The 25,810-nt window shown below is 39.8% G+C and overlaps 2 protein-coding genes across 5 annotated transcripts in view; both read right to left on the reverse strand.

Annotated features, from left to right (window-relative positions):
- Positions 1 to 4,067, reverse strand: part of Ercc5 (ERCC excision repair 5, endonuclease) — a 37,932-nt gene extending 33,865 nt beyond the window's left edge. Inside the window, exon 1 of the mRNA XM_055605409.1 lies at positions 3,806 to 4,067. Coding sequence (XP_055461384.1) covers positions 3,806 to 3,893 — 88 coding nt within the window. The 5' untranslated portion in view covers positions 3,894 to 4,067. The remainder of the gene's footprint in view (positions 1 to 3,805) is intronic.
- A 3,103-nt stretch (positions 4,068 to 7,170) lies between these two features.
- Positions 7,171 to 25,810, reverse strand: part of Bivm (basic, immunoglobulin-like variable motif containing) — a 32,885-nt gene continuing 14,245 nt past the window's right edge. For 3 of the 4 annotated variants that reach the window (XM_055605413.1, XM_055605412.1, XM_055605414.1), the window contains 8 exons: positions 20,844 to 20,970; positions 19,661 to 19,756; positions 19,080 to 19,184; positions 18,782 to 18,876; positions 12,086 to 12,218; positions 10,572 to 10,658; positions 9,761 to 9,857; positions 7,171 to 8,792 (listed from right to left, as the gene is read on the reverse strand). In XM_055605413.1, the coding sequence (XP_055461388.1) occupies positions 8,508 to 8,792; positions 9,761 to 9,857; positions 10,572 to 10,658; positions 12,086 to 12,218; positions 18,782 to 18,876; positions 19,080 to 19,184; positions 19,661 to 19,756; positions 20,844 to 20,970 (1,025 nt within the window). In that variant the 3' untranslated portion in view covers positions 7,171 to 8,507. The remainder of the gene's footprint in view (positions 8,793 to 9,760; positions 9,858 to 10,571; positions 10,659 to 12,085; positions 12,219 to 18,781; positions 18,877 to 19,079; positions 19,185 to 19,660; positions 19,757 to 20,843; positions 20,971 to 25,810) is intronic. The other variant, XM_055605415.1, reaches the window with a different exon arrangement.

Below are 25,810 nucleotides of genomic sequence, written 5' to 3' on the forward strand. Positions count from 1 at the left end.
GCACATCAGCCTTTAATATTGCAGCGCTGTTATTATCAATGCCTAAGACCTGTGCAGTAAAGCTATCAAAAACAAAAAAAATTTCAAAATGTTTTAGGTAATTTAATGATTCTGTGTTTGGCCACACTCATTAGCTATTACAGGTTCATGTGGGCTGGAGACTGCAGGTCTGCCACACCTCTAAGTACACTGAGATTTACTAAAAAGATCTTTTACCTTTCGATGTTTCCCCTTGCCTTTAAGATAACATACACAGACCCTTCATGACCTACAGAATCTATAAATGACCTGGCCTGTGTTCAAATCTCCTGTCATATTTTAAGCCACTACGTTCCTAATGTGTGTTAGAAAACACACAGCTCCTCCTGCCACCAAGGACTTCTCCCATGCTAACCTCACTGTGTCCTACTGAGTCTCGAACTACGTGACTTTTCCCAAACCTCACTTAACGCTTCCAGATCTACACCTCCATGAGATGTACTATTAAACAGCAGAAACCTGAACATCAAACAATCAACAAAATGGAGCATACCGCCCAGCAGGGGACACCAATCCTGTGAGTGATCTTGTGTGTGTAAACCACTTCTGTTTGCAATACATTCCCGCCATAAGGCCTAACATATTAGACAATATGTATTATTTTTTAAAGATTAATGTATACTATCATTTACCACCACAAAAGTTACTGGTGTAATTTGTGTACTAGAGCAATATCTATTGTCTTAGTTAGGGTTTCTAATGCTGTAATAAAACACCACGACCAAAAGCAGTTGGGGAGGAGTTTATTTCATTTACACTTCCAACTCACAGTCCATTACTGAAGGAAGTCAAGGCAGTAATTCAAACAGGGCAGGGACCTGGAGACAGGAGCTGGTGCAGAGGCCATGGAAGGGTGCTGTTTAGTGGCTTGCTCTCACGGCTTATAGCTCACCCTGCTTAGAGGACCCAGGACCACCAGCCTAGGCTGGCACACAATGGCCTGGGCCCTTCCCCCTTCAATCACTAGCTAAGAAAATGCCCTACAGTCTTGCCTAGTCTTATGGAGGCATTTTCTCAATTGAAGTTCCCTCCTCAGATGACTCTAGATGACTCTTATGCCAAGTGGACAAAAAAGATATTGGTATACTTATTGCTATATACGAGTGCTCCATGTAAAAAGCATGTCCAAGACCCTAGCGAGATGCATCAAACGATACATTTGTGAACAAGACAAATACATGCCGAGTCACATATTTTAGATGCATGTAATCTTAAAGGAGGACAGACAATAAAAGAATAGACACATTCATTAAGTGCCAAAAAAATAACAGGACAGAAGAGTGGTTGTGGGTCTGGCACTTTAGTTACAGAAGGCCCACACCAAGAATAGGGCTGGCATGAACAAGAGGTTCTTCAGGACAAAACCTAGGGAGAAAAGGAGTTGCAAACACAAACACCTAGGACAGAAGCCTCTTCTATGCAAGGTGTGTGGTGGCGGAGTGATGATATATAATAAAACACATCTGAGCCATTTCTAGAATGACTTAAGACCTTAGAAGACATATGAAGAATCAACTGCAAGAAAAGTAGTTTTAAGGAGTTACAACCTCCCACATGAAAGATGACCATGACAGCGTCTCAGACATAAGTGATCAGGTCCACAGCATTTATCTTAGAGGAGGCGTTCCGAGTCTCTGTTCTGCATTGCCCTGACAACTACTCCTGCTTGGACCGTTTCTGCTTGCTACACTGCCATACAGGAATGAAGAAGTTTCTACACAACCAATCACTTTGACTTTAGAACTGAAAAAACCCATTGTCAGAGTTAAGATAGCTCTTAAAGCTGCTATCTATGAGTCTAGGACCTACAGCTTCTGAAAAAAGATTAAACTCCATATTCCTGAAACATTAAATCACATTGAAGTAATTCCCTTTCATTTTTCACATTTAAATTAACTAATTAACTCATGGAAGGTTGGGAGTTCCAACATGAAATTCTTAGTTAAAAAAAAAAAATCAGACATGCGGAAAGTATTTACATACTTTGATTCATCAAGCTTCAACACGAGACAAAATGAAATTCCCCAAGGGCTAAAGAAGTTAAAAGTCTGAAGCCAAGTCAAAGCTTGCTTTAGAGTTGAACCTCAAAGGCTCAATAACATTTGAGAACAAAAGAGAACTTTTCTTAATCCAGGAGGCAGCTGACTGAAGACTAGGTTAATCCATACTGGTATGGTTTCAGTGAGGGTATTATCTCCCTAATATTGGTAATACATTAACTTATGTTAAGGTCTGTAATGAAAAAACCTAAACTGCTATTTCTTAATTTTTTGACACAAACATAAACTGTTTAAGTAAAACACTCAGCTATCCACATGGTCTAAAATCCAAAGTTTATTTGGAAAAGGATGTAAATTAAGAAACCTGAGATAATCGTAGATAAGTTCTTTATTAGCAAACAGAAAAATAACATCTACATTTTAGATCTCAGAATTCTCATGATGAAATATAGAAAATTAAATTACAGGGTAATCGGATTATTACATTATGCATATGTGATTGTATACAGACTCCTTAACAATTGTTTAGTTAAATGGCCCATTACTTCAGAAAAGCTTAATAACCTCCTAAAAATAACTTCATACCCTAAGTGACACTTCTATTTGACATGCAGATAATCTACATGGCTTACTCCCTCCCCCTACTCTCCCGCTCACATCCCTGAATGTTGAACTGCTTAACCTAAGCCTTTCTAGGGGCTGAAAGAGAAAATAACTTAAATTCTTGATGGTGTCATCAGCACTACTTTTTCTCAAAGATGGGGCTGGAACTCCGGGGTCTAATACACCCTAAAAAAGAGCTCTGCCTGTACCATGCTGAAACCATTTGATAAGAATGCAAGAATTCCCTCACGCAAATGTGTACTTTCATTTACTATTAATTCAGGAATCCTTAAACTGCAATGACAACGGAAAACCACTAGGGTGGGTTTACAAAGCTCTTCAGGTTACGCAACTTACTGAACCCAGTGTAAAAACTTGTTAGGACAAGTTCTTAAATTTTGCCATCAGCGTATTTGACATAAAACGTGATTCTTCCAAAAGAACAAGTTCTCCTTTAATTACAAGCTGGGCACAGTTAAAAACTGATTCATCAGTGGCCTCTTTACTGTACATTACAGAATGCGCGCGCGCACCTTCAACAATTATTTACAAGTTTCTCTAGTTCTCATTAGAAAAACGGTGTAAAGGTACCTCCAGCTTCTGAGCTAAAAGAATCATTGTAAAAGGGAAAAAGCGGGGTGGAGGGGGGAGTGGAAGTGGGTGTGTCGTGGAACAAACGAACATAACAAATTTCAAAACTAATGTCACATTTTCAAAATTGAAAACCAAACAAAACTCCGGAGGCAGAAAGTTAAGCACTCACACAACCACCACAGAAGCCGCAAAGGAAACGAACCCACTCTGCCACCGCATGAACTGTTTATTCCAGCAAAGAGTTAACTATTCAAGAAGGACCGGGGTGGGGGGTCGGGAACTCTCTACCCTGTTCTCCCCACGCTGAGCCGCCCACACAGAATAACCTCCCAGACCCACAGTACTACAGAGCAAGGCGCCATTCCGTGGGTTATCACGTACGTCTCCTCACTGTCCTCGCCAACTGCGGAGCCAACCTGCGGGGAGAACCAAACCCGGGGGACGGAGGGTGGCCCTACGCGAGCCGGACAGGCGGCCCCCGGGGGGGCGCCCGGCACGGTTCCGCCACGACGCCCAGTCACGGGCAGACGCTCGTCCCGCGGCGCGGCGCGGCGCGGCGTGAAGGATACCCACGGCCAGAACCTTGCCCTCCAGCGCCTCCGGGCTGACCCGGCGGCCGGCGCACTCCAGCAGCCGCCACAGCCCGTGGACCCCCATGGCGCAGGCGCACCGCGCGGGCCTGGCACGGCGGTGGCTTCCACTCACGCAGAGCCCACCGCGCTCCACCCGGCATCCGGGTCCGCGGGGGCGTGAAAAGAAAACAGGCGGAAGCACTTCCGGAGCGGGCCTGGCCTCCCGGAAGAAAGGCGCGACCTGGACGTGGCGGCGGTGGGAGGGGATGTATCCCTAAGCCTCCCTCCTGCGATTGATGTCTCCCGCGGGGACTGAAACCTCTCGGCCTCCGTCGAGGTGAACGCGTAGTTTGGGAGTCTCGCGTTGACGCTTGACGTATAAATTCCGCGCCGGAACACTCCGGAAGTCAGTGCGGGGTTGCGACCCAGTTTTCTTTTAGTGTCTCTCTTCGGCTGGCTGTTAGGCATGAAAGGCATTTGCACGTTGGCTTTCTTAGTGGAGTGAAGTCCCCGTTGTGTATTTTGAATATCAGCTTCCCCGTTGTCCCTCCAGCTTTGTAGATTTGAGGCCAGGTTTTGGGTGAGACGAGAAAAGAACAGAAAGGTGAATATTTGCAAGACACCGTTCAGTAACTAGGTGGCGGCACAACGCAGTGCTTAGTCGCGAATTTCCTCCAGCATCTGAAACTTGGAATTCCACCGCCGTGGTGAGAAAGGACTTTTGGCAATGTAGGCCCAGAAAAGGCCCGGTACCCTCTTGCTAAATCAAAACCAACCCGAAACTTCACTATGGTGGTTAGTTAACTCTGCGGAGATCACGTGTCTTCAGAATTTCTGGTCGTCACCTGTAAAATCTTTTACTGAGCAGAGTTTGTGTGCAAAGCACTTAGCATACAGTTGTTCCGATTTGATGTACAGTATCGGAATTACATTCAGACCCAGTGAAAAGGTACTGATACGAAATAAGATATCCTGACTTGTCATAAACATTGGGAGACAGGGATGGCACAAATTCAAGGACCACATGGCCTTGTCTGAGAAAAAAAAAAAGTGGGGGAGGACTAGAATTAGATAATTTTTTAAAAGAATCGTTTGCAGCGGAAGTCTATCAGAAATGAAGTTTTGGCAAAAACGTATGTGTCCACACAGATGGCTTATAGTAGACATGTTAACCTGTATTAATCTTAGCTTATTTTCCAAAGGCCATAAGTTTCACAAAGTGCTTTTAGCGTTTCCTCAAGGTGTAATATTACGAATTTTTCATTCTAGTACAGTTGTATTTTACCGAGGGCAATACAATTGCCTGTTTATTTTTTATCACTTCCAATAGTAGACTATAAATTTGTTGAAATCAATTTCAATCTTGATGACTGTCACATCCTTACTTGTAACACACAACAGAAGTTCATAAATATTGCTTAAATGGCCCCTCAAGTCTCCTGTTTGAAGCTCTCCAGGCCATTTTACATCCTGTGGAAAATATTTGGATTACAGGTTAAGCAGATGTTAGTTCAGATCGTATCTGGACCATGGAATTACTATGTATTCAGGTGAGAATTCATGTTGAATTCAAAATTCACATGTTGAACACATATTTCCAAATATGTTAGAATGTCCCTGTGTTCAAAGTGATGTTTAGAAAGTGATTCTTATAACAATAAGGCCAGTAGGGACCACTTAGCAAAACCATTTTTGTGTCTAACAATCATGATCAGTGATAGATCACAAACATGCAGACATGTTTTTATGGATTTGATTCCTATCTCTTCGTAGATGTACACAAAGACTGTCGCCACTAACTAATATAAGTGCCATCCTTATAAGAAGAGGAAGTTGGAACACAAACTCCAAGGGTGCCCACAAATAAGGGAAAGGCCATGGGAGGACAAAAGGGGTGATCATCCACAAGTCTAAGAGACAAGAAACCAAACTTGCCAAGACCTTGTCTTGGTCTACAGAATTGTGAGGAAAAAGAAAACCCACTTGTTTTTAAGCAATCCAGTATTTTCTTATGAAAGTTCTAGCAAACCATTATTCTCTATAACCCTAGGCAAGAAGCTTCACCAGTGAAAGTGTCAGGTTTAGCTGGCACCTGTTAGTACCACCAACTTCTGAGGGCTGCGCTGAGTTTTCACATGAAAACATCTATTAAGTGATGGGATTTAAGATTGGGGTTTTGCTTTGTTTTTATTCTTAAGTGAAAGATTGGCAGAGAAGAAATGCAAAGAGTGAAAGGGAGTTAAATAATGTCATAATCCTGGAGCAGTTAACTCTGCTCATCCCATGTCTGAAACAAAGCAACTTGGGAAACATGACAGTTACTATGACAGTGTGACAAGATGGTTTCTGGCCTTGTAACTGGTATAATGGTGAGGAAAAGAAGTGTTACAGGATTTTTTTTAAATTCCTGAGTGCTGGATAAAAACAAATAGTGTGCCCATTTAAGTATTAGGCATGCTTTTAAACCAGAACAGTATGTTTTGAATATGAAATGCTCTTGAAAGAAAAGAAACCAAGGAGTGTATATTTGACATACATTTGCTCTTTTCAATTTAACAGTCTCTATTCACTAATCAATTAAAAGCACATTTTTTAAAATAATTATTATAGCAAGATTTAAATTGCTTTCCTGCCCTCCAACCACTATTCTAAATACTATATTCATTAGTATATCTTTTCCTTCAAACCACATAATCTCACAGGTGAAACAACTAGTAATTTCAGAGCCAATCAGTTATCATTCATTAGAAAAAGGGTTGACTAGCAAATAGGACAGGAATATTACTAGTTTTCAAAAATAAGTATTCAGAATCTCTTACCTACTTAACCCCCCAAAAAGATAAAAACCTCCCACTGAATTCAAACAATAACTTAAATTTGTAAGCTGAAGTTTTAAGTGCTCACACATCAGTCTGCTTTTATAGAGCACATAACTAGTATGTAGGAAATAAACTCGTGTTTCCTCAGCTGTCATTTTGTTAAGGTTTCTATTTTATTTTGCATTTGTATTCTTTCCTCTTAGCTCTTCAAACTTATTTCATTGAAATATTCAATTGAACTATTAAAAACCAGCTTACATTAAAAACACACTTGATCCACAAAAATTGCAACCTCATTTGGTTCAACCTAATATGAAAATTTTTCCGTATCATGTTATGAAGTACTAGAGAATCAGTACCCAAGTATTTGGAAAATAGCAAGCATGAAGTATAAGTCATCAGCCTTTCACATTGTTTCATTGATTATAAAAATTGTAACATGTTTCTTGTAACACTAGTTACACGGAAATGCCAAATTATCATATGCTTCACACAGTTCCAAGGATACACCCTAACTACAAAACAGACATTAATATTCACAAGTAAAAAAAAAAAAAAACTTTATTTGATGAAAACATTTTAAAAGTTCCAGTATGAAATAACAAAATCAACAACCTACAAACTTTCAGTCTTTTGCATTTCAAGCTAAATAATCTCTTCAGAAATAGGACCATTTTGTAATATAAAGCCCTTTCTGTACGCTAAGCATGTATGAGTGGATAAATGTATATAAAATTCAAGAGACAAAATGAAAATGTTTTAAAAATAAAAATCTGAAACCTCCCTATGAGGTGTATTGCAATATGGTTCTAACATACTCAGCACCTTGTAATCACCAAGTTACTGACTTGAATCTTGGAATGAGCCTGTTACATGAAAGAACAACGGAAGTCACACATTGCAGCAAAAGAGAAACAACAGCAGCTAAGGAGGAGCTCGAGTATTGAGTTCACACATCTGAAATATTTAACACACACTTCAAACAACTGGATGTTTCACAAAAAGAAACAACTCAGAATTGAGAATAGAGAGTTGTCCTCAGAGTGAGCTGAATATCGCCAACATGTCTTCAGCACTGTTTAACACGTGACTCCAGTAAGAGACCAATAAAGTATCAGATCTCACTGCACATATTACCATGGATATAGAAACTCTAGATTCCAAACGCTCTGTAACTGCATGCCTAAAACAAGGTGTTCTAGACCTTCAGACATTGTTCAGGGCCTATTCTTGTGCCAAATCAAGAGTATCAGAATCAATGCCCCACCTGGACCTGTAGAAAAGGTCAGTTTCTTGAGTACTTTTCTGCTTCTCTGTCAAGAATCCTGAGACAGTTATTCAGGAAAGCCCGGAGGTGAGGTGGATACTGCCACCACTGAAAGAACAACTAGCCTAGCAAGATAATTTTAAATGAGCTTTAACCATGAGTAAAGACTGCAACTTGACAGCCCCCATTTTGTTAAGGGCAGGTGATGGTGCCTTGCAAATTGGTCTTAGGAATCAAAGTATCTGTAATTAATAGCTAGGGATCAAGTTTTAATAAATCACTTCATGCTTAAATAGTTCAAGTTTTAATTCTGTTAAGTGCATTTGTGGTTTTGCTTTGAAGCAGTTATGATTTTATCGGATTTTTAAAAACCCTTTGTCCAGATTGCTTATCTGCTTTTAATTTTAAAAGAGCAGTAATCTTTTTTTTACCTGCCTATTTGAAGCCACCCATTGTAATCATATGTATGCTTATTTACTAGAGAACTACAGGTTATGTTTTGTACCACAAGATCTGTTCCTATTGATAGACTTTAAGAAACCATCTGAAGTCTTAATGCACTCCTGAACATAACAGCTGTGTGGGAGACACCGGTGCTTCAGTTTCCACACGCTCAGTCATTGCCATTGTAATCACTGTAGCTGTGGTAGCCACTGTTCCTTCTCTCATGGATGCTAGACATCTTCTTCCATGCCGAGTCCTGGTGGAAACTAGCACTGAAGGACCTGCCCAGACGCCCATGCTGCTTCTTAGAGATGTTGTCCTCACTCTCAGATTTGGCCATTCCCTGGGGAGGTTGTGAATCTTGTGTAATAGTTCCAAATGGAAAGTTCCAAAAACCAAATCTTTGCCAGCTGAGTCTCTGGAATGCTATGATGCAATGCAAATTTCCTCCAACCTGAGAAAGAAAAAAAAGATGAAGACAATAAAGAGAAAATAATTGTATAAGTTTGTAAGGTCCTTATGACTCCCTTGGAGTGATGGTGTTGCCCTTTCAAGTGTCTGAAAATACTACTTAGAGCACGCTAACATACTCACCGGTCCTGACAGCAGCCTTTACAATATAACAAAGCCCCGAGGGACCAGAGCACTCCTGCCCTAATGCCTCCACAGCCTGGACTCTACATAGTCACAGCCTGACTCAAGGTCATGCTTCCTGTTCTGTGTGTGTGGTCTATCTCCTCCTCACCTTTCCTAAAATACTTACCTCATTCCCTCCCCCATGTATGAGTGTGTGTGTTTGTGTGTGTACAAGGAGATTTTTGAGACACAATCTCTGTAGTTTAGGTTAGCATGAAAACCATTATCTTTTTGCCTAAGAGCTAAGATTACAAGCACGTGCCACCACACCCAGCTTCATTTATTCTTTTATCACTATGTTCATAGCAAAAAGAAAAAAAGGTTGCCTATTCAATCTAGATTGTTTCTGCTTCTGAGAGCTTCTTTCTGCAGTCATGCTTCAACACATGGCTCTGCCTTGTGACCATAATTTACCAAAATTGGGCCAAAGGAACTCAACCAAGGCAGGTAAGTCTCAATCTAGACCTAAAAATAAGTCACAAATTGAAAGTTAGTCTGCAAGAAATTACTTTTTGGATAAAGCAGTGAGCACAGCACAGCCTACCTAAGAGTGATTAGCATTCAGAGCCACTTGGTGGCTACTGTTAGCGCAGTACTGGGTGTCATTTCCTTGCGACTGTCCTCCTTGGCTAGGGGTTTAAAGTTAGCCTGCATTCGTAAAATAAATCTTACTTTGCTGACTATGATAGTTTGAACTTGGTTTTGTTATTTACCACATCAAGAGTATTAATAAAATACTGCATTTTGGTCGTTGGGAAATGGCTTCCAATATGGTAATGTTCTTACCTTCTTTGTTTTCCGGAACTGCAGCCCCCTCTCTAGATGTCTGATGTCTAAGAATTCTGGATTTTGTGTGTTCAGATCAGTGACAATATCTGCCCATCTGTAATAAGAAAAAGGACAGTTTTCTTTAGGTCCAAAGTACACTGTAATAAAGCTTTTTCCAAGAGCAAGTTGCCACAATATATGACAGCAGGAAATGGTGATTATTTTCCTGTGTCAGCACTGTTCCATTGACTAGCCTTTAAGAGCTACTCAGAGCATCAGGCCTGCATGCAAGCACCTGCACCTGCTGAGCTACCTCACTAGTCCTAAAGATTTTATTTTATTAGCTTTTTTCTGTGTAGCCTTGGCTGTCCTGTAACTCGCTCTGTAGTCCAGGCTGGACTCAAACTCATAGAGATCCCCCTGCCTCCCAAATGCTGGGATTAAAGTCGTGTGCCAACACTGTGAAGCAAGATTTTATTTTAATCAAATATCGGGATTTTTAGCAAAAATGAAGCAATTCAAAAAATTTTTTAGAAAAAAAACTTAATATATTACTGAAATGGAAAAGTGGACCAAAAGAAGAAAATTCATTTTCATAGAATTCCAGAAGAGGAAACTCAGGTCTGTGGCAATGGGAAGCACACCGGCTGTGGGCTGGAAAGAAACAGATCAAGCAGAACTTTCTGTGGCCACACTGTGACTGGGTCGTGACCGTACCAGTGTGCTCATTTATCTACATGCATCTAATTGCACAATTTTGATCTGTGCCCTCAGTGAAGGAAATATTACCCCAATTAAAGAAAAAAAGATAAAAGCTACTAAAAAATACCTTTTACAATGAATGGCAGGATGTTTTCTACTTGACTCTCCAATTAAAATCCAATATTCTACTTCTTGTGGTGAGAGAGGGCCCCTGCTAAACAGAAAATATATTCACAGTCCGCTTGGTAAGTGGCATTCACTCCCCGCACTATGCCGTTCCAACCAAAACTCAGAGACGGCTTTGTTGATCTAGAATAAACATCAGCAATTATTTGGGCCATTCAAGAAATCCCCAAATTAGGTTTAAGCCCTAGTTACTTCCATATTCAAAATCTAAGATTACAAATGTTTTAATATATGACCCCCTCAGATCAGAGGGGAAGATGACATTTTTAAACATACAGTGTTCCAGTCCCATCCCTGGAAATTCTAATTCAATTCTAATTCAAGTGTGGAAAGGAGCCTAGAGATTTGCATAATTTTAAGAATGATTCAGGTGGTTCATAAACACAAGGCACTCACTGGTGAAGTCCAACTATCAAAGGAACAGAGCAGTGGAAGTCAAAGTGTGTTTCACACTTTGTAGGTACCTGAAGGAAGGTCAAAGCACAGGCTGGAGTCACAAAAGAACTGCAGCAGTGCCCCGCACTTCAGGAAGTGATCAGAGCATGTCAGGAGTTGGAGAGAAAGAGCAGTTTTATTCTTGCTCCTCACGCACAAGCAGTTTCGGCCTCCTGGCTCCTCCAGTTTCTGCACCTGATTCAGGTTCCCTGAGGCACCAAGGGCCTTTGAGTGGGACTGCAGGGACACACGGCCTCCAGGAAATAAAAACCCTCCTGTCCTAAAGGCCAAGCCCTGCCCTCCAGGAAGACACTGGACCCTCACTGTCGAGAGCACTTCCAACGGCCACCAATCTTTTCACCCTCCTCAGTCACCAACCCCACCAAGCCAAGTCTGAATCAACCAGAAAATCGGTGGGGTCAGATAGCCATGCATGGCTTTCATTTTCACCTGTTCTTAACAATAACCTCTGCTTTGGGAGAAATGTGGTAAAGAAAAAGAAAACATTCGAACTCAGTTCCCTTGTTTTGAACACATCTCCTTCAAAGAGACAGATGTTCATATATGTGTGAAAATATGTTTTCAAGAAATAAAAACCAAAAGGAAGAGGCAAATAAAACCATGAGATAAAACTGGTCCTGAACTTCTTGGAGAAAAACCCTGACAAATACCTTCTTCATTATGAGTAGAGAAGGGGCTTTTAAAGGGCTCGGTGATAGCAGTCTTGACACACGGGCATGTAGGACAATAAAGAGGACACTGGGGCTAGCATGTGAAGGCCCCTGCATTCTGTGTATAATAGTTACAAAAGTGATGCTTCAGATGGCTTCCTCTTCCAATGACTGAGCAACAGCTTTTAAGTGCATTCAGTCCTACAATACATATGAACACCTGGTGTGAACAAAACACATCACCAGACTTCCCAATCTCTAAAAAAATAGAATCTGTTTAGTTCCCAAAAACATTTTGTACAACTCATTTTTCTGGTGAAGTACCCTTATCCAGTACAGAGCTGCTTACCTGAATGCCTTATTAGCTTTAACAGGGGTTGCTTCAAAGCCAATTGGACAAAAATAATGGTTTTGGCAATGGTAGATATAAGCCAGTGACTCGTCTTTCAATCCTCGGGTTAACTTTGACAAGGCCCCAGGAGCTACAAAGGCAAAATCAGACAAACTGAGGGCCACAAAGCAAAGTCTGATTTTACACAGAGAACCAGTTAAGGACTGGAAAACAGCAAAGATGCAATTTATAATACAGTGACATTCTGATTTTCAGTGAGGGGCTAAGAAGCTATCAATGTGAGCAAAAATATGAATGAATTTACTTTTAGTTTTAGATAAACTCAGTAGCAAAAACAAGTGAAACATGTCCTTGCTTACCAGAACTTTTTAAGAATACACCAAGTTGTCTAAGATATTCAATGAGTGTGTAAAACCCAGTATACACAATCACAGTCTTAACTTTTCTGGTTGTGGACATCTGTCACTGCTAGCTCCTGAACGAGCATGCCCAAGTGAAGTGCATCTGTCTACAAACTCTCTATCTAAACTAAGTCCATAAAAGGATTTAAATTATAGACATTCTAAAGTCCAGCTGTAGCGTGTACATCCTACTTCAAGCTTACTAATGCATAGGAATAAACAAAGTAAAAACAAGCTACGATAATGGTGTGCAAGCACACACCTACCACAAAATAACACGTTTTCATTGTGCTGTCTCATTTCACGTCAAACCTAACACAAGCTACAGTCATCTGAGATTAGAGAGCTTTGACTTAGAAAATGCCTCCATAAGATTTGGCCTGAAGAGCATTTTCTTAATTAGTGACTGATGTGGGATCAGCCAACTGTGGGTGGTGCCACCCCTGGGCTGGTGGTTCTGTGTTCTATTTAAAAAGCAGTTTGATGAGGCCATAGGGAACAGATCAGCAGGCAGCATTTCTCTATGGCATTGACATCAGCTCCTGCCTCCAGGTCCCTGCCCTTTTTGAATTCCTGCCTCAGATTCCATCACTGGACTGTGATTGAGGATACATCGGCCAAATGCCTTCCTAGATTGGTCATGGTTTTCATCACAGCAATAGAAACTTTAACTAAGACAAACGTCTTTCTACGTTTGTCACACAGATGAAAGGCTTCAGCTTTTTTTCCCTTGTGTATGGTTTTTGTTGTTGTTGTTTGTTTGCTTTGGTTTTTCTGTGTTTTTGTGTTTTGTTTTTCTCCAAGACAGGGTTTCTCTGTGTAGCTTTGGCTGTCCTGGACTCACTTTGTAGGCCACTCTGGCCTCAAACTCACAGAAATCCACCTGCCTCTGCCTCCCTGAGTGCTGAGAGTACAGGCTGCCACCAAGCCCAGCAGCATCAGCTTTTCTACACACACCACAGAGATCAAAGACAGCAGCTTTGCAGTCAGGCAGGAGCTCAACTGTTTCTCCTCATCTGCTGCCTATCACTCTAATAGTTGTCAAGTGATTTCCAAAGTATTAGCAAAAGAAACAAGTTTTTATCAGCACTCAAGGCCATTAACTGAGGTTTCATTGACCTGCATTCCTTGAAGAAATTAAATTATTCATTAACAAGTAGCCCATTAAAATTGGAAACCCTAAAAAGAGCTGAAAGCCTGCATCATACATTCATGGTGATGGACTTTCTGGCCACTCAAATAGCTGCTGACCACCAAGATCTGCTGTCAGCGTCTGCAGCAGTTCCACAGAGCAGACTGGCTGCTCCACAATGGGTTGCAGGTGGGGGCTCTGCTCATGCTCGTTCTGGCTTCTACTCTGAAGTTCCATCAAGGCATTCCACATAAATTTTTTACTTTTGGACAGATCAGCGTAGATATGGAGTTTTCTCTACTAAAATCTCTACTTTGAAAAGACTAATAATGATCAGCCATTCCATATATTTGAGTTGTATTTCCCTCACACTTTCAAAACTGACCCCCTTGGCAGTTTAAATGAAGAATTTTTAGGACTAACTTCAGTACAATCTTTCATTTCCATAAATGAACATGATCATAGCTTCCAGATGGTGAGTTAAAATGAAATGTGTAACTTTATTCTTTGTACATTTAAACATTGTAAAAATTGTCTATAACCACCATTGATTTTGAAAAACTCCTGAAATGTTTTTAAGCTTAAAGTTTGCAGTGAGATTTCTCAGATAACTGAAACTATTATTTTACACTAAAACTTGAACTCAAAGCATTTAGTTATGGCACATGCCTTTACTCCCAGCACTCAGGAGGCTAAGACAGGCAGATTTCTGTAAGTTCAAGGCCAGCCTGGTCTGCAAAGAGAGTTCCAGAACAGCCAGAAAAAAAAAAAAAAAAAAAAAAAAAAAAAAAAAAAAAAAAAAAAAAAACAAAAAAAAAAAAAAAAAAAAAAAAAAAAAAAAAAAAAAAAAAAAAAAAGAGAAAGAAGAAGAAAAAAAAAGAAAAAAGAAAAAGGGAGAAAAAAGTGCTTCCATTAAAATGTAACACAAAACTTTGCTAGTGTCGTTGTAACTAATGTTTCTAATCTATTCAGGACCCCAGGAGCAGATGAGATGGATGACAATGTCTGCTCTCCTTGGCACTCACATATATGTGTGGCTGAGAACACTCCTTTATCGTGTCCTAGTTTTCCAGAAACCATGGTGTGGGTTTTCTTCTATGGAATCATGTTTCTAGGATTATTAAATATGATATATAGCATTTATATACAATTTCTTTTTTGTTTTGTTTTGGTTTTTTTTTGAGACAGGATTTCTCTGGGTAGCCTTGGCTAGCCTAAAACTCACTCTGTAGACCAGGCTGGCCTTGAATTAATAGGGATCCACCTGCCTTTGTCTACCAAGTGTTGAAATTAAAGGTGTGTACCACCATATGGTTTCTAGTAACAGGATGTTTTCTTGTTTCTCCAAAGTACATAACATTCTCCAGATGATTTCGAAATCAGCAAACTTAAAGCAGAGCTGCTGTGGCCAAAAAAGTGTATAAGGAATTCTGTTTCATCCTCTCCCTTTTGTGACAAAGCCCTTAAACAGAATCCTCAGGTCTTAACTGAGCACAATTAGAAAACTACTGCATCTCCTTGTCAATGCAAAACCAAACTCTTAATAAAGAGTCTGGATACCATCTCTTTGTGAAGACTTAAATGAAGTCTTGCTGGAGCCCAGTATGAGTGGCTGGTTTTTTTAGGTCTGTGGTTGGGAACCAAGAATTTGCCTTTCTAACAAGTTACCAGGTGATGCATCCAGAGATAGTATTTTGAAAGCAGCTAGTTTTGAGTAAGTGGAGATTTTAATTCCTGAGTACCTAGTAACTCTGTCAGATATCATATGTAAAAAAAAAAAAAAACAAGTTCTAGCATAGAAGATGAAACAGCTAATGTTAAGGTGTGAAACTACAGTGCCACAAAAAGGTATTAAAGTCACAGGAATCAAGAAGGGGCAGCACTCAAGATGGAACATAGTGAAGAGGTGGGGTTTCCACAATCTAGACAGAGGAGAGGGCATAAGAGGAAGCAAATCCACAGAAGAACATACATGGGAACATCAAGGCACTAGTTCAGAACATGGAGTGCAACAGAGAAAGCCTTCAGAGCACACCCCACACACTTTCAGGACAAAATCAGAGAAAAGATTACCTTCTAAAATACAGTGCAATATTTAATCAATAAGGCAGTTACCCAAAGAAATGATGTATGATGAGAAGATAAATGTGTTGTTAAGAGAAACTAGGTTCACCCTATAGCAGAGGACACCTAAAAACTAAGTCACAAAACAGCCACTTCCATAGCTGTACAGTGGACAGACAGGATGCGAACAAGGCTGTAAGAATTAGGCGCTGAGCTGAGCTGAGCAGACAACTTGAGCTGCCAATGGGATTCAGGCCCCTTTGGCACTACAGCTCTCACCCAACACCCTGTCAGGCCCTTACATTCTTTGAGTTGGTCTAGTATGAACGTGTCCTTCTGCAGAAGACTTAGAGAACTCTGGAAGATCAACTGAAAATAAATCTTTATACACTGAAAGTCAGGAAAGATTCTGGAACCATGATAGGTATCAAGCGGCATATCCTGGCAGGGCCCTACCCATATGATACTTTTTAAATACAGCAGGCACGTGAGGGTAGTGGTGATAATCCAGTTTACTTTGGCTTCACATGATATCAATACTATTTAGTTTGCTCTGTACTCAAGCCTAGAGAACTCCCAACGAGGAAAGGGACATAACTACACTGCAAGTTAAAGACAATTATTTAATATGAACTGGAAGAATACTGGAGGTGAGAAAAACAGTATTAATGTGCTGTATATCTGAGATATGATATAACTGGGGTTACAGAGAGCCGATAGCTATGGTCAAGGGCACAGTATGTGTGATCTATACAGAGGCTGGTACTGTGTTAAACAAAGCAGTAAACTGTAGTACCCACTGAGAGAAAAAGAAATAAATTCCTGAGCCTAAGTGTGATTTCGAAGTGAATCTTGACTTTGCAACCTGAGTCACGACTTTGAAGTTAACCGAATGAACAACCACTGTTAACATTTAGTGCACGCATTCAGTGTGAGCAATCGTTTCTCTGGAAAATATGCTTCACTTCATATTAACTGTTTAGTTTTACCACATTCTCCAAGTTTTTAAAAATTTTCTAAGGAGCTCCATTTACAGTCACTATGGAGGGCACAGTGGCACCAGAGAGTTAATAAGTCCAGGACATGCAGTTCTCAAGAACACTGAAAGCCCACTGTGAAAAATCGGATCTGTCTAAATGGAGAAAAAAAGAGATACGTTTCAGAGAATGTATTAAATAAACAATACCCTCGGGCATGGTTTCACTCCAGAAACCACTGAAGAAGAAAACCCCTCTAAGCAGCTCTTCCTATTACAAGACAAAGCATAAAGAGGAGGGAGAGAAGCAGAATACCAGTGCTCCGCCCACCTGAGTGTAACGGCTGGTGATGTGTAGCACAGACGAATTAAAGGGCTACTTGGAATGGACTCTTTGGGCACCAAGCAAGACATTTACTTTAAAACGATGAAATACGTGGTATCACATACCAAATACCACATGACAGAGGCTAGCAGATAGTAATAGGATTCTGGGGCTAAGCTGTCCAGGGATACTTCAGAAATGAGACCAGGTTGCAGAACAGGGAGGAGGTTGGGGAGAGCAATGATAAGAAGAGAAAGAAAGAAAGAAAATTGATAAACTATGTTGTTAAACTTTATTTGAAGAAATCTGAAGAAACCACCATCTTCCCTTTGCATAAAAAGAGAGAGGGTAAGAAGGATGGCCTAGGAGGTACCTGCTCCCAAGCCCTCAAACCTGAGTTCGATCCCCAGAACCCAGGTGGTGAAAGGGGAGAACCAACTCCCTCAGGTTGTTCTGTGATCACACATGAAAATAAATACACAAATAAATGCAATTTTTAAAACTTGTAAAGGAAAACAGTTTATTCTACCCTACAAATAAACTGGGCATCTGTTTAAGGAAGTTTAGACAGAAGTAGAGGGAATCGGAGGGTCTCGGTGCCAAACATCCTAACATATCCTAGTCCATCAGGAAACTCTGCAACAACATTCATATCCACGCACCCATGGTACAAATAAGTCATGAAGAGCTACAGGAGCCAAGCCACTGGAAAGCAAGCCAAGCACTGTTGTTCTAAAGATCTTCACACTCAAATCGCTAACAAAATTAGGCCCCAAAACATAATAAACAGCATAGCTGATGAAAAAAAATCTTAAAATCCAGAATACTGAACCTAAACCAATTCTATGGAGCCCTGTTAGTGCTTCATTGCATTTTGTTAATTAAATTTTTCATATTTTTATACTATTTGAATGTTGTTAATTTACATGGCTACCCACAGTTTCTTGATGTCCTATAACCTTTCGTATCGATCATCCATCACTCCATCCATCTTTATCATCTTTGAAGTGGAGGCTAATCTTAATTCCTATCACAATACACTATTGCAGCAGTCTTGAATAAAATCTCCCGTTTCAAGGAGAGTCAGTAAAGTTTCTTCTTTAACAGTACCTTATAGCTGTCCGCTCCATAAAATTCAAAGTTTACTGTGACAATTTAAGTTGAAATCATTAAACAAGCCGGAAGGTGGTGGCACACCCCTTTAATCCCAGCACTCACTCGAGAGGCAGAGGCAGGCCTGCCTGGTCTACAGATGAAATCATTAAATAATACAAATAATTCAGCTAGTATATAACAAATAAGCCCTAACGTCACTAATATGTCTGTTAAAAAAGAGACTGCTTTACAACAGAGTGTTGCCACGTCACAGTTGGTTACCATGTTGTTTTGTGTTACCTTTGATGTCTGTCCAGCATCACATAGCCTCAAATGCTCTCACTTTGTTTTAAAATGAACTCCATGCTTTTTCTCTAAAAGTTTTACTATAATGCACACACATACATAACAAGGTATTAAACAATAAAATCAAAGTGTTAAGAGCAGTGTTTATAACATGCCTTAAAATTCTAACATCTATATGAAAGTAACATCTATATGAAAGGAGGGGTAAAAATACTGGACTATATACTGAAAGTGCCCTACATATTACTATCATGATTTCTTTCTGAGGTAAAAAGATATGAAAACATCAGACTGTTGAAAGTTTACTTGATGTCCCAGGAAACAATAGAGCTAACACTCAACCTCAAAGCTTGTGTGTGTGTGTGTGTCTGTGTGTGTGTTCATTTTCACCTACCAGTTTCTCCAGCTGTTTTGTTCTTCCCATGGGGCTTATATAGAACATAAGAGCATCCTTTCACATGGAAGTGGTCATTAATTTGTCTAAACCATCTGAAAATAAGAAGATTTGCTCATAGCAATAGTTTCATAACACAGATGGGCCACCGTTTTAATTGTACAGAAACCCAAGCACAGCCCACACATGGTATATCTAAAGGAGCCTGGGACCCAGCACCAAAGTCTCCACAACACAACAGCATTATCACTTCTCAGAATTAGAAATTAGGTGTTGCCTTTAAGTGGCAGCTTCATACCTCATGAGTGTTGTATTTCCAGTGAAAGGGCCAAACCTAATGTCTTCAAATGGGGGTTGGAAGCCCAAAATATGTAATGCGTCTTCTTGGGTAATAGGTGGGAGACTATAAAAGAAACATTTCCTTTTATTTCACAGTTCCAGTCATAACACAATCTGCTTCAATGTTAATAATATATAGGTTTAGCTTGCAAACAGCTTCAGCAATATACTTCATTTATTTTATTTAAAAAGAATACATGCAAATATTTTAACCTGAAAGGCTTATAACAATACACACAGTTTTTCTCATTTGTAAAAAAATCTACTCTGAGTCTTCCATTATAAAACAGGTAACTTCAAATTTCTTTTTTATTTTTATTTTTATATTTTAGCTTTTTGGCTTCTTGAGACAGGGTCTCTCTATGGAGCTCTGGATGGTCTAGAACTCACTATGTAAACCACCCTGACTTCAGACTCAGAGATCTGCCTGCCTCTGCCTCCTGAGTGCTGGGATTACAGGTGTGCACCACCACACCAGGTTTTCTTCAAACCACTTTCAAAAGTAGAGTTTGGTTGATAGCGGTAAACTGGCATACTTACTTCCCAGCTCCCATTACGCTGTATAGGAAATTCCAACAAGAAATCAATGAGGAGATACCACATGAAGTCTTATATTGTGGTCGGCTTATGCAGTACCTGAGAAATCAAAGTTTCCTTTACTTGAATGAATACAAAACATGCAGAACAAAGATATACATTTTATGAGTGATTTCAATGTGACCATAATGCAAATGTCAATGCAATGTAAAATCACCATTTTGTTTAAAAATAGTTCCTACTTATTAAACACATAAAGAATGCATGAGAGTGAAAAAGCATCTATTTTACCAAGAAGAGCTAGCGACCTACGAAAGTACATCTTATTCAAACCAAGAAGGGAATTATTGATCTATAAATTCTGATACAAACTACTCAAATGTCTATGTGAATGCCCATTTGAGTGCCCACATTGTCTATGTGCCCATTTGAGTGGGCACAGGATCATTTGCAACTTCTGAAATACTGGAGGGACCAAGCAAATCCCTTTTCTCTCGTGTCTGAAGGTTCAGAGATTCCTCTGCTCAGACCAAAGCCGATCCCTTTATCGCCCACCACATCCACATGAACCCCCGGGCAGGGAACCCCAGAACAGAATTGTCACTGATGATTTAAAAGGAAACCATGAAATCCCCCAGAGAGAGACAGAGACAAAAAGAGAAAGTTGGAGATTCTAAACTGAGACTCACGGGCCATGACAAACAGGCACACATAGGATGAATTTTTAGAACAATCTAGAAAGTGTTACTTTGGTCTGGAACTTACACACAAAAGAAACATTGTTACTTTTATTAGGTATGACAGTAATTTCTCTAAGCTAAAAAGTCAGTTTTAGAAATGCATACTTAAATGATTTGGGGTAAAATATGGTATCAGTCACTTCCTGGAGAATTTTTCAACAGAGAACAACCAGGGGAACTTCTACACCAAACATAAGTACCGTTCAATGTAGCTTACCATTAGGAGGGATCACAAAATCAGACTGACGGCCAGGTGAGTCTAGAAAATGCTGGCCGAGCCCAACTAGCATACTTCCAAAATCTGAGATATATCTCAAGTATTTAGACGCAATCTTGGAACTAAAGGTGTTCATAACAAATATGATTTATTAACATATACTTAGCAAAATTAATGTCAAATTACGTATTTTTAAGACTGGAAAATAAAAGCTGACATGGTCACATACCATCGTCTGAGGTCTAACACTTTGCGCTGTTTAACATCTTCAAGAGGAAAATGGTGGGGACACTCTCTCTGATGCAGCCCTTTTTTATCTGAAGTTTTTTTCTTGGAAATTTGTTTCTTTGCATTGCCTACAGAACAACAGAATAAAAGAGGAAAATGCTCAAACAGAGTAATCCACCTTGCCAGTCGTTACAACAGCATCAGAGAGGAACTGCCATGCACTCTGAAAATGGCATTTGCAAACATCTGGAAGTAATGTCTACACTTTCTAGAAGAGTCCTCTTCCCTAGGGAGAAAGCAAGAAGAGAATTAAAAACAATCTGAGCTACCCAAAATGTTATTTCCTGTCAAGATCCTATCCAAATCCAGAGCAAGTCTCTTAAAACTGGTTAAAATAACCAATTCAAAAACTTTAGCGGCATCTACAAGTTACCAACAGGAAAGAATTAAACTAGACCATTTTCCTGAAAATGATTCCTTTATATAAAACAATAAAACCCACATTAACATAATTCTATTACAACACTGGATCCAGTATGACAACATTCTGCACAATAATAACTCTAGGCCCCAGAGACCTCAAAAAAATGTAGGGTGAAGCATAATTAAACTATAATTAAACTATAATACTATAATACTGCACTAGGAACTGGAATGCAAAACTTGATAACCTCTGTGTATGCCCTACCTAGACACACACACACACACACACACACACAATCTCCCCAAAGACAAGGAATGAATGCCTACTGGGGAAGGAGAGATATGGAAGGTGGACAAAAAGAGGCTCAAGTGGAGGGAGAGTTTATGTTGCTTAATTTTGATTATTGTATTTCTTTCTGAACCATTTTAATGTTCACCCACTCAGCAGTATACATATTAAAATAATACCCAGGGATGATTTGTTAAAATGCTAACATTCCTTTCAACTACACTAACACCTTCCAGGCATCACCTACTTTAAATTAAATAATCAAATCTCATGTAAAAATTACTTGAGGCTAATATTTTATTTTTGAGTTATCAAACACAGACCATGTAGACTCCTGCTTTCAGATTCTGCCATGAAATCTAGTTCAGTACCATAAACAATAACCATGTGCCTTCTCTAACCTGCCAGGACTCAGGAATTACTGCCTCTCAAGGAACACCTGTAAAACATCCTAACGGTGAACACTATACAATCAAGACCCAATACCCCCTCCTGTTTAATTATTCTTGCCATGTCTCTCTAGACACAGAGAACACAAAATGGTTCAGAGCTTAACAAACACTTGCAAATGTGAACTAGACCCCACTGGGCTAGATTCCCTCACTGGTTAAAACAAAGCTCAAGAGAAGACAGAAAACTGACTTTCCCTGGGACTCCCTCTTCTGCCTCTTGAATTAATTCCCTTGGTACTTTCTTAGCAACTGAAAGTTGTGAGGCTAATGAAACATCAAAAACTGTGGCTTCACTGGGCTGAGACCGCTCTGGTACTCTTTCCTCCCTGTGCTCTGTGACTCCTTCCCTGTGCGGCTTTTGGTGAGTATGTTGCTGTGATTCTCCCGGGGTTAAGCGAGCACACACACTGCGCGTAAGCAGAGAGCTCCACAATGCCACATGCAGATCTGGGCCGACAGCTGACATTTCACTGAACTTGCAGGAAGAAAGCATCATCAAAGCAGAAGCTAGATCACAGCATACAAAAGAAGCCCCTCTCACTTCCGTCTCCTGGTCATTCAATCACAGTGACCTTTGTCCATTGCTCTGCGCCATCACCTTATCCTTCTTTCTCCCAACCCTACCACATACATACACACACACACACACTCACTATAAATACTCTGGTATTCAGAGAAAAGTATAAGAAAAGAAAACCAAAAACTCAGAGCTGTGCGCAGTGGCACACACCTGTAATCCCAGTACTCAAAATCTTGAAGCGGGGAGATTAAGTATATAGGCCAAGGGGCTGGAGAGATGGTTCAGCAGTTAAGAGCACCGGCTGCTCTTGCACTGGACCTGGATTAATTTCCCAGCTCCCACATGGTGACTAATAACCATCTTTAATGCCAGTTCCAGGGAATCCATCATGTTCTTCTGGCCTCTAACAGTATCAGGCACACACGTACACATCAAGTACGAATAAAATAAATAAATTTAAATAAAAAGAATTATAGGCAAGGCTGGAGTACATAGCCAGAGCACTGTCTCCAAAAAAAAGGGGGGGCACGGAGGGCAGAGAAAAGGAAGGAAACATGAGTCAGAGTTCTGGGCACCAAGCACCACCAAAATGAGGTCAGAAGGAACCTGAAAACAGAAAAGTTTTCAAAGAAAATGAGGCTCAAATCTCGTGCTAAGACCTGGACTACACTGGTTCATAGTAGACCCCAAGGGACACAGCCAGGGCTAATGGGCCCAACCCAAGAGCAGAACTGTCTTTAAAAGAGAGCTTGCAGTTTCTGTTCAATCATGTGGAGGGGCACAGAGAGAAAGACACACACACACACACACACACACACACACACACACACACACACACAGAGTCATACGAAGAGAGAAAGGTAGGGAGAGAAGAAGGAAGGGGGGAGAGGTAGCTAGCTTGCCTCCCTGCCTGCTTGTTGGGGTGATATAACAGAGTTGATACAACAGTCCCAACATCCAGGACATATTAAAAAACAATATAGCATGTGAAAAAAAAAAAAAAACTATGAAATGAGCCACCCTCAAGGAAAAGATAAGGCCAACTCTGACCTAACCCGGATTTTGAAATCTGCAAAGACTTTGAAGTAGATATTATAACTGTGCTAGATAATATAAAGTGCTCTAGTAATAAATGAAGATATCACATCTCTGCGAGTGAGAAACAGAAGTTGTAAAGCAATGTAATTTCTAGATCTAAAAGTAAAGAATGGGAAAGCACGTACAAATGGCAAAAGAAAGCTGGGACAACCATGTCAGTATTAAAGCAGTTTTTGTAACAAGAAGGTGCTGAAACATATGCCCTATTAGTAAAAGGAACATTTTTTTTTCCAACATAAGGTTTCACTGTGTGGCCTGGGTTAGCCTGGAACTCAGTATGTATCCCAGGCTATCTTCAAACTCATGATCCTTCCACATCACCCTCCAAAGTGCTGGGATTACAGACGAGCGCCATCATGCCTAGCTAATGGGGGGTCAATTCTTCAAGGAACTATAAAGATTACACGTGTGAGTGTTTCTAGTAACAGCGCACTTTTAAAATCTCAACGGTGGGGAGAAGAGAGTGCCTGAAGCTGTCTTCTACATAAGCAACAACTGCAATGACGGGGGGCCACTCTGGAACTCTGGAAGACTTCCGCATGGGCAGCACGTTTTAAGAAAAGGCCAGAACGCAAACAACATTGAATTTTGGTCAGTTTCAACACACAGCAATGTAATTAATACTCATTCTTCAGTCCAGTGAACAGCAGCCTGAAGGATTACTGAGTCACTCAGGGGCCAGGTTGGGGAAAAAGGACAGGAGTGAAGAATGAATCATCACTAATGACTCTATAGATAGATACTAAGGAAAAGCACACCTTCAGGCCCCCAAACGACACAACAAAATTATCAGTGAAACAATACCATAATTCTATTTAGAAATTTTTATATCCTACTACAAACCCACAGGAAACAGGAGAAAGCACTTCTCAGCTTGTTTTACGAGACCTGCATAGCACTAATTCTCAACCCTAAAGCAAAATACTAAAATAAATAAATAGATAGATAGATAGATAGATAGATAGATAGATAGATAGATAGATAGATAAATAAAATACATTGCACATAAATAATGGCACAAACAAAGCATGCCAGTCCCCTGAGGATTATGCATTTACACAACAATCTCTGGGACAACTAATTTCAAAATGCACAAACAGAAGTGTGGAGTTTTTTATAAAACCATCAGAGTGAACAGAAAATAAAAATCCTAGTCTTATCTGGCTGGGCAAGTTTGGGCAGGAGATTCATCCCCTCTAAGCCTCACCATCTTCAGCTATATGATTAGAATAGTGGCACCTACTTCCTATAATCCCTGCATTACTGTTAACTCAAGGAAAGTGAAAAAGCATTAGTATCTGAAGAGAACTCCAGTGCAAGGGCGAACATTATACATGCACCCTGAGTGGATAGAGGCCTTTCTGGGTGCTCACTGCACCCTGAGTGGATAGAGGCTTTTCTGGGTACTCAAATTTGGCTGTTGTCATTTTTTTTTAAGTAGATCCTAGAAGATGCTGTTTGCTTTTTATTCCCAGTGATTTAGACTTTCCTTTCATGTGTCTGTAATAGTAATGAACATATATTTCCAAATCTATGTATAACCATTCTTATTTCTATTTCTGTCTGTATTATATAGAATATATAACTGTATAACAGTATACATAATACATATGTATATAAATATATACTAAATCTTATATTCAGAATGTTTGATTATATATTTAAACCTTATGTAATACTGCTAAAATTTTGGTATGACAAAGAATTTTGTATTTATGGGTTCACTGTTATCTAAAATTTAAAGCAATTTGAATACTTTATCATCTATCTCTCCTATCATTTACCTTCTATCATCCTGTTCATATCATCAACTAATTTAAGGTAAGTATTTCTTAAGTTTGGCTTCACAAAAATACATCGATTCAATGTCTGACTGAAGAATAAACTTCCTTGCCATCTGGAAGTTTTAGAGCTATCATTGAAAAGGAGAGAAGGAGCTGTCAAACAGAATTTTCTTTTAAAATTTGGAACAGGCAGCAAATACCACATGGAAATAAATGTGAACAGGTCCTAACATACATACACACATGTGAGAAATAAAATGGACTTTAAAATATGGTTTAGAAAAAAGATCTTTCCTCAACTAATTTTCTACATAACTATATTTTTTCTACAAAAAAATAGCAAGTCTTTAATCAAAACATGTTATTTTTGCATTCAAGTTTTTTCAAGACAAAAATGTCATA

Source organism: Psammomys obesus, unplaced genomic scaffold (assembly GCF_907164565.1).
Source record: "Psammomys obesus unplaced genomic scaffold, mPsaObe1.curated_primary_1811, whole genome shotgun sequence".
In the NCBI taxonomy this organism is placed as follows: domain Eukaryota; kingdom Metazoa; phylum Chordata; class Mammalia; order Rodentia; family Muridae; genus Psammomys; species Psammomys obesus.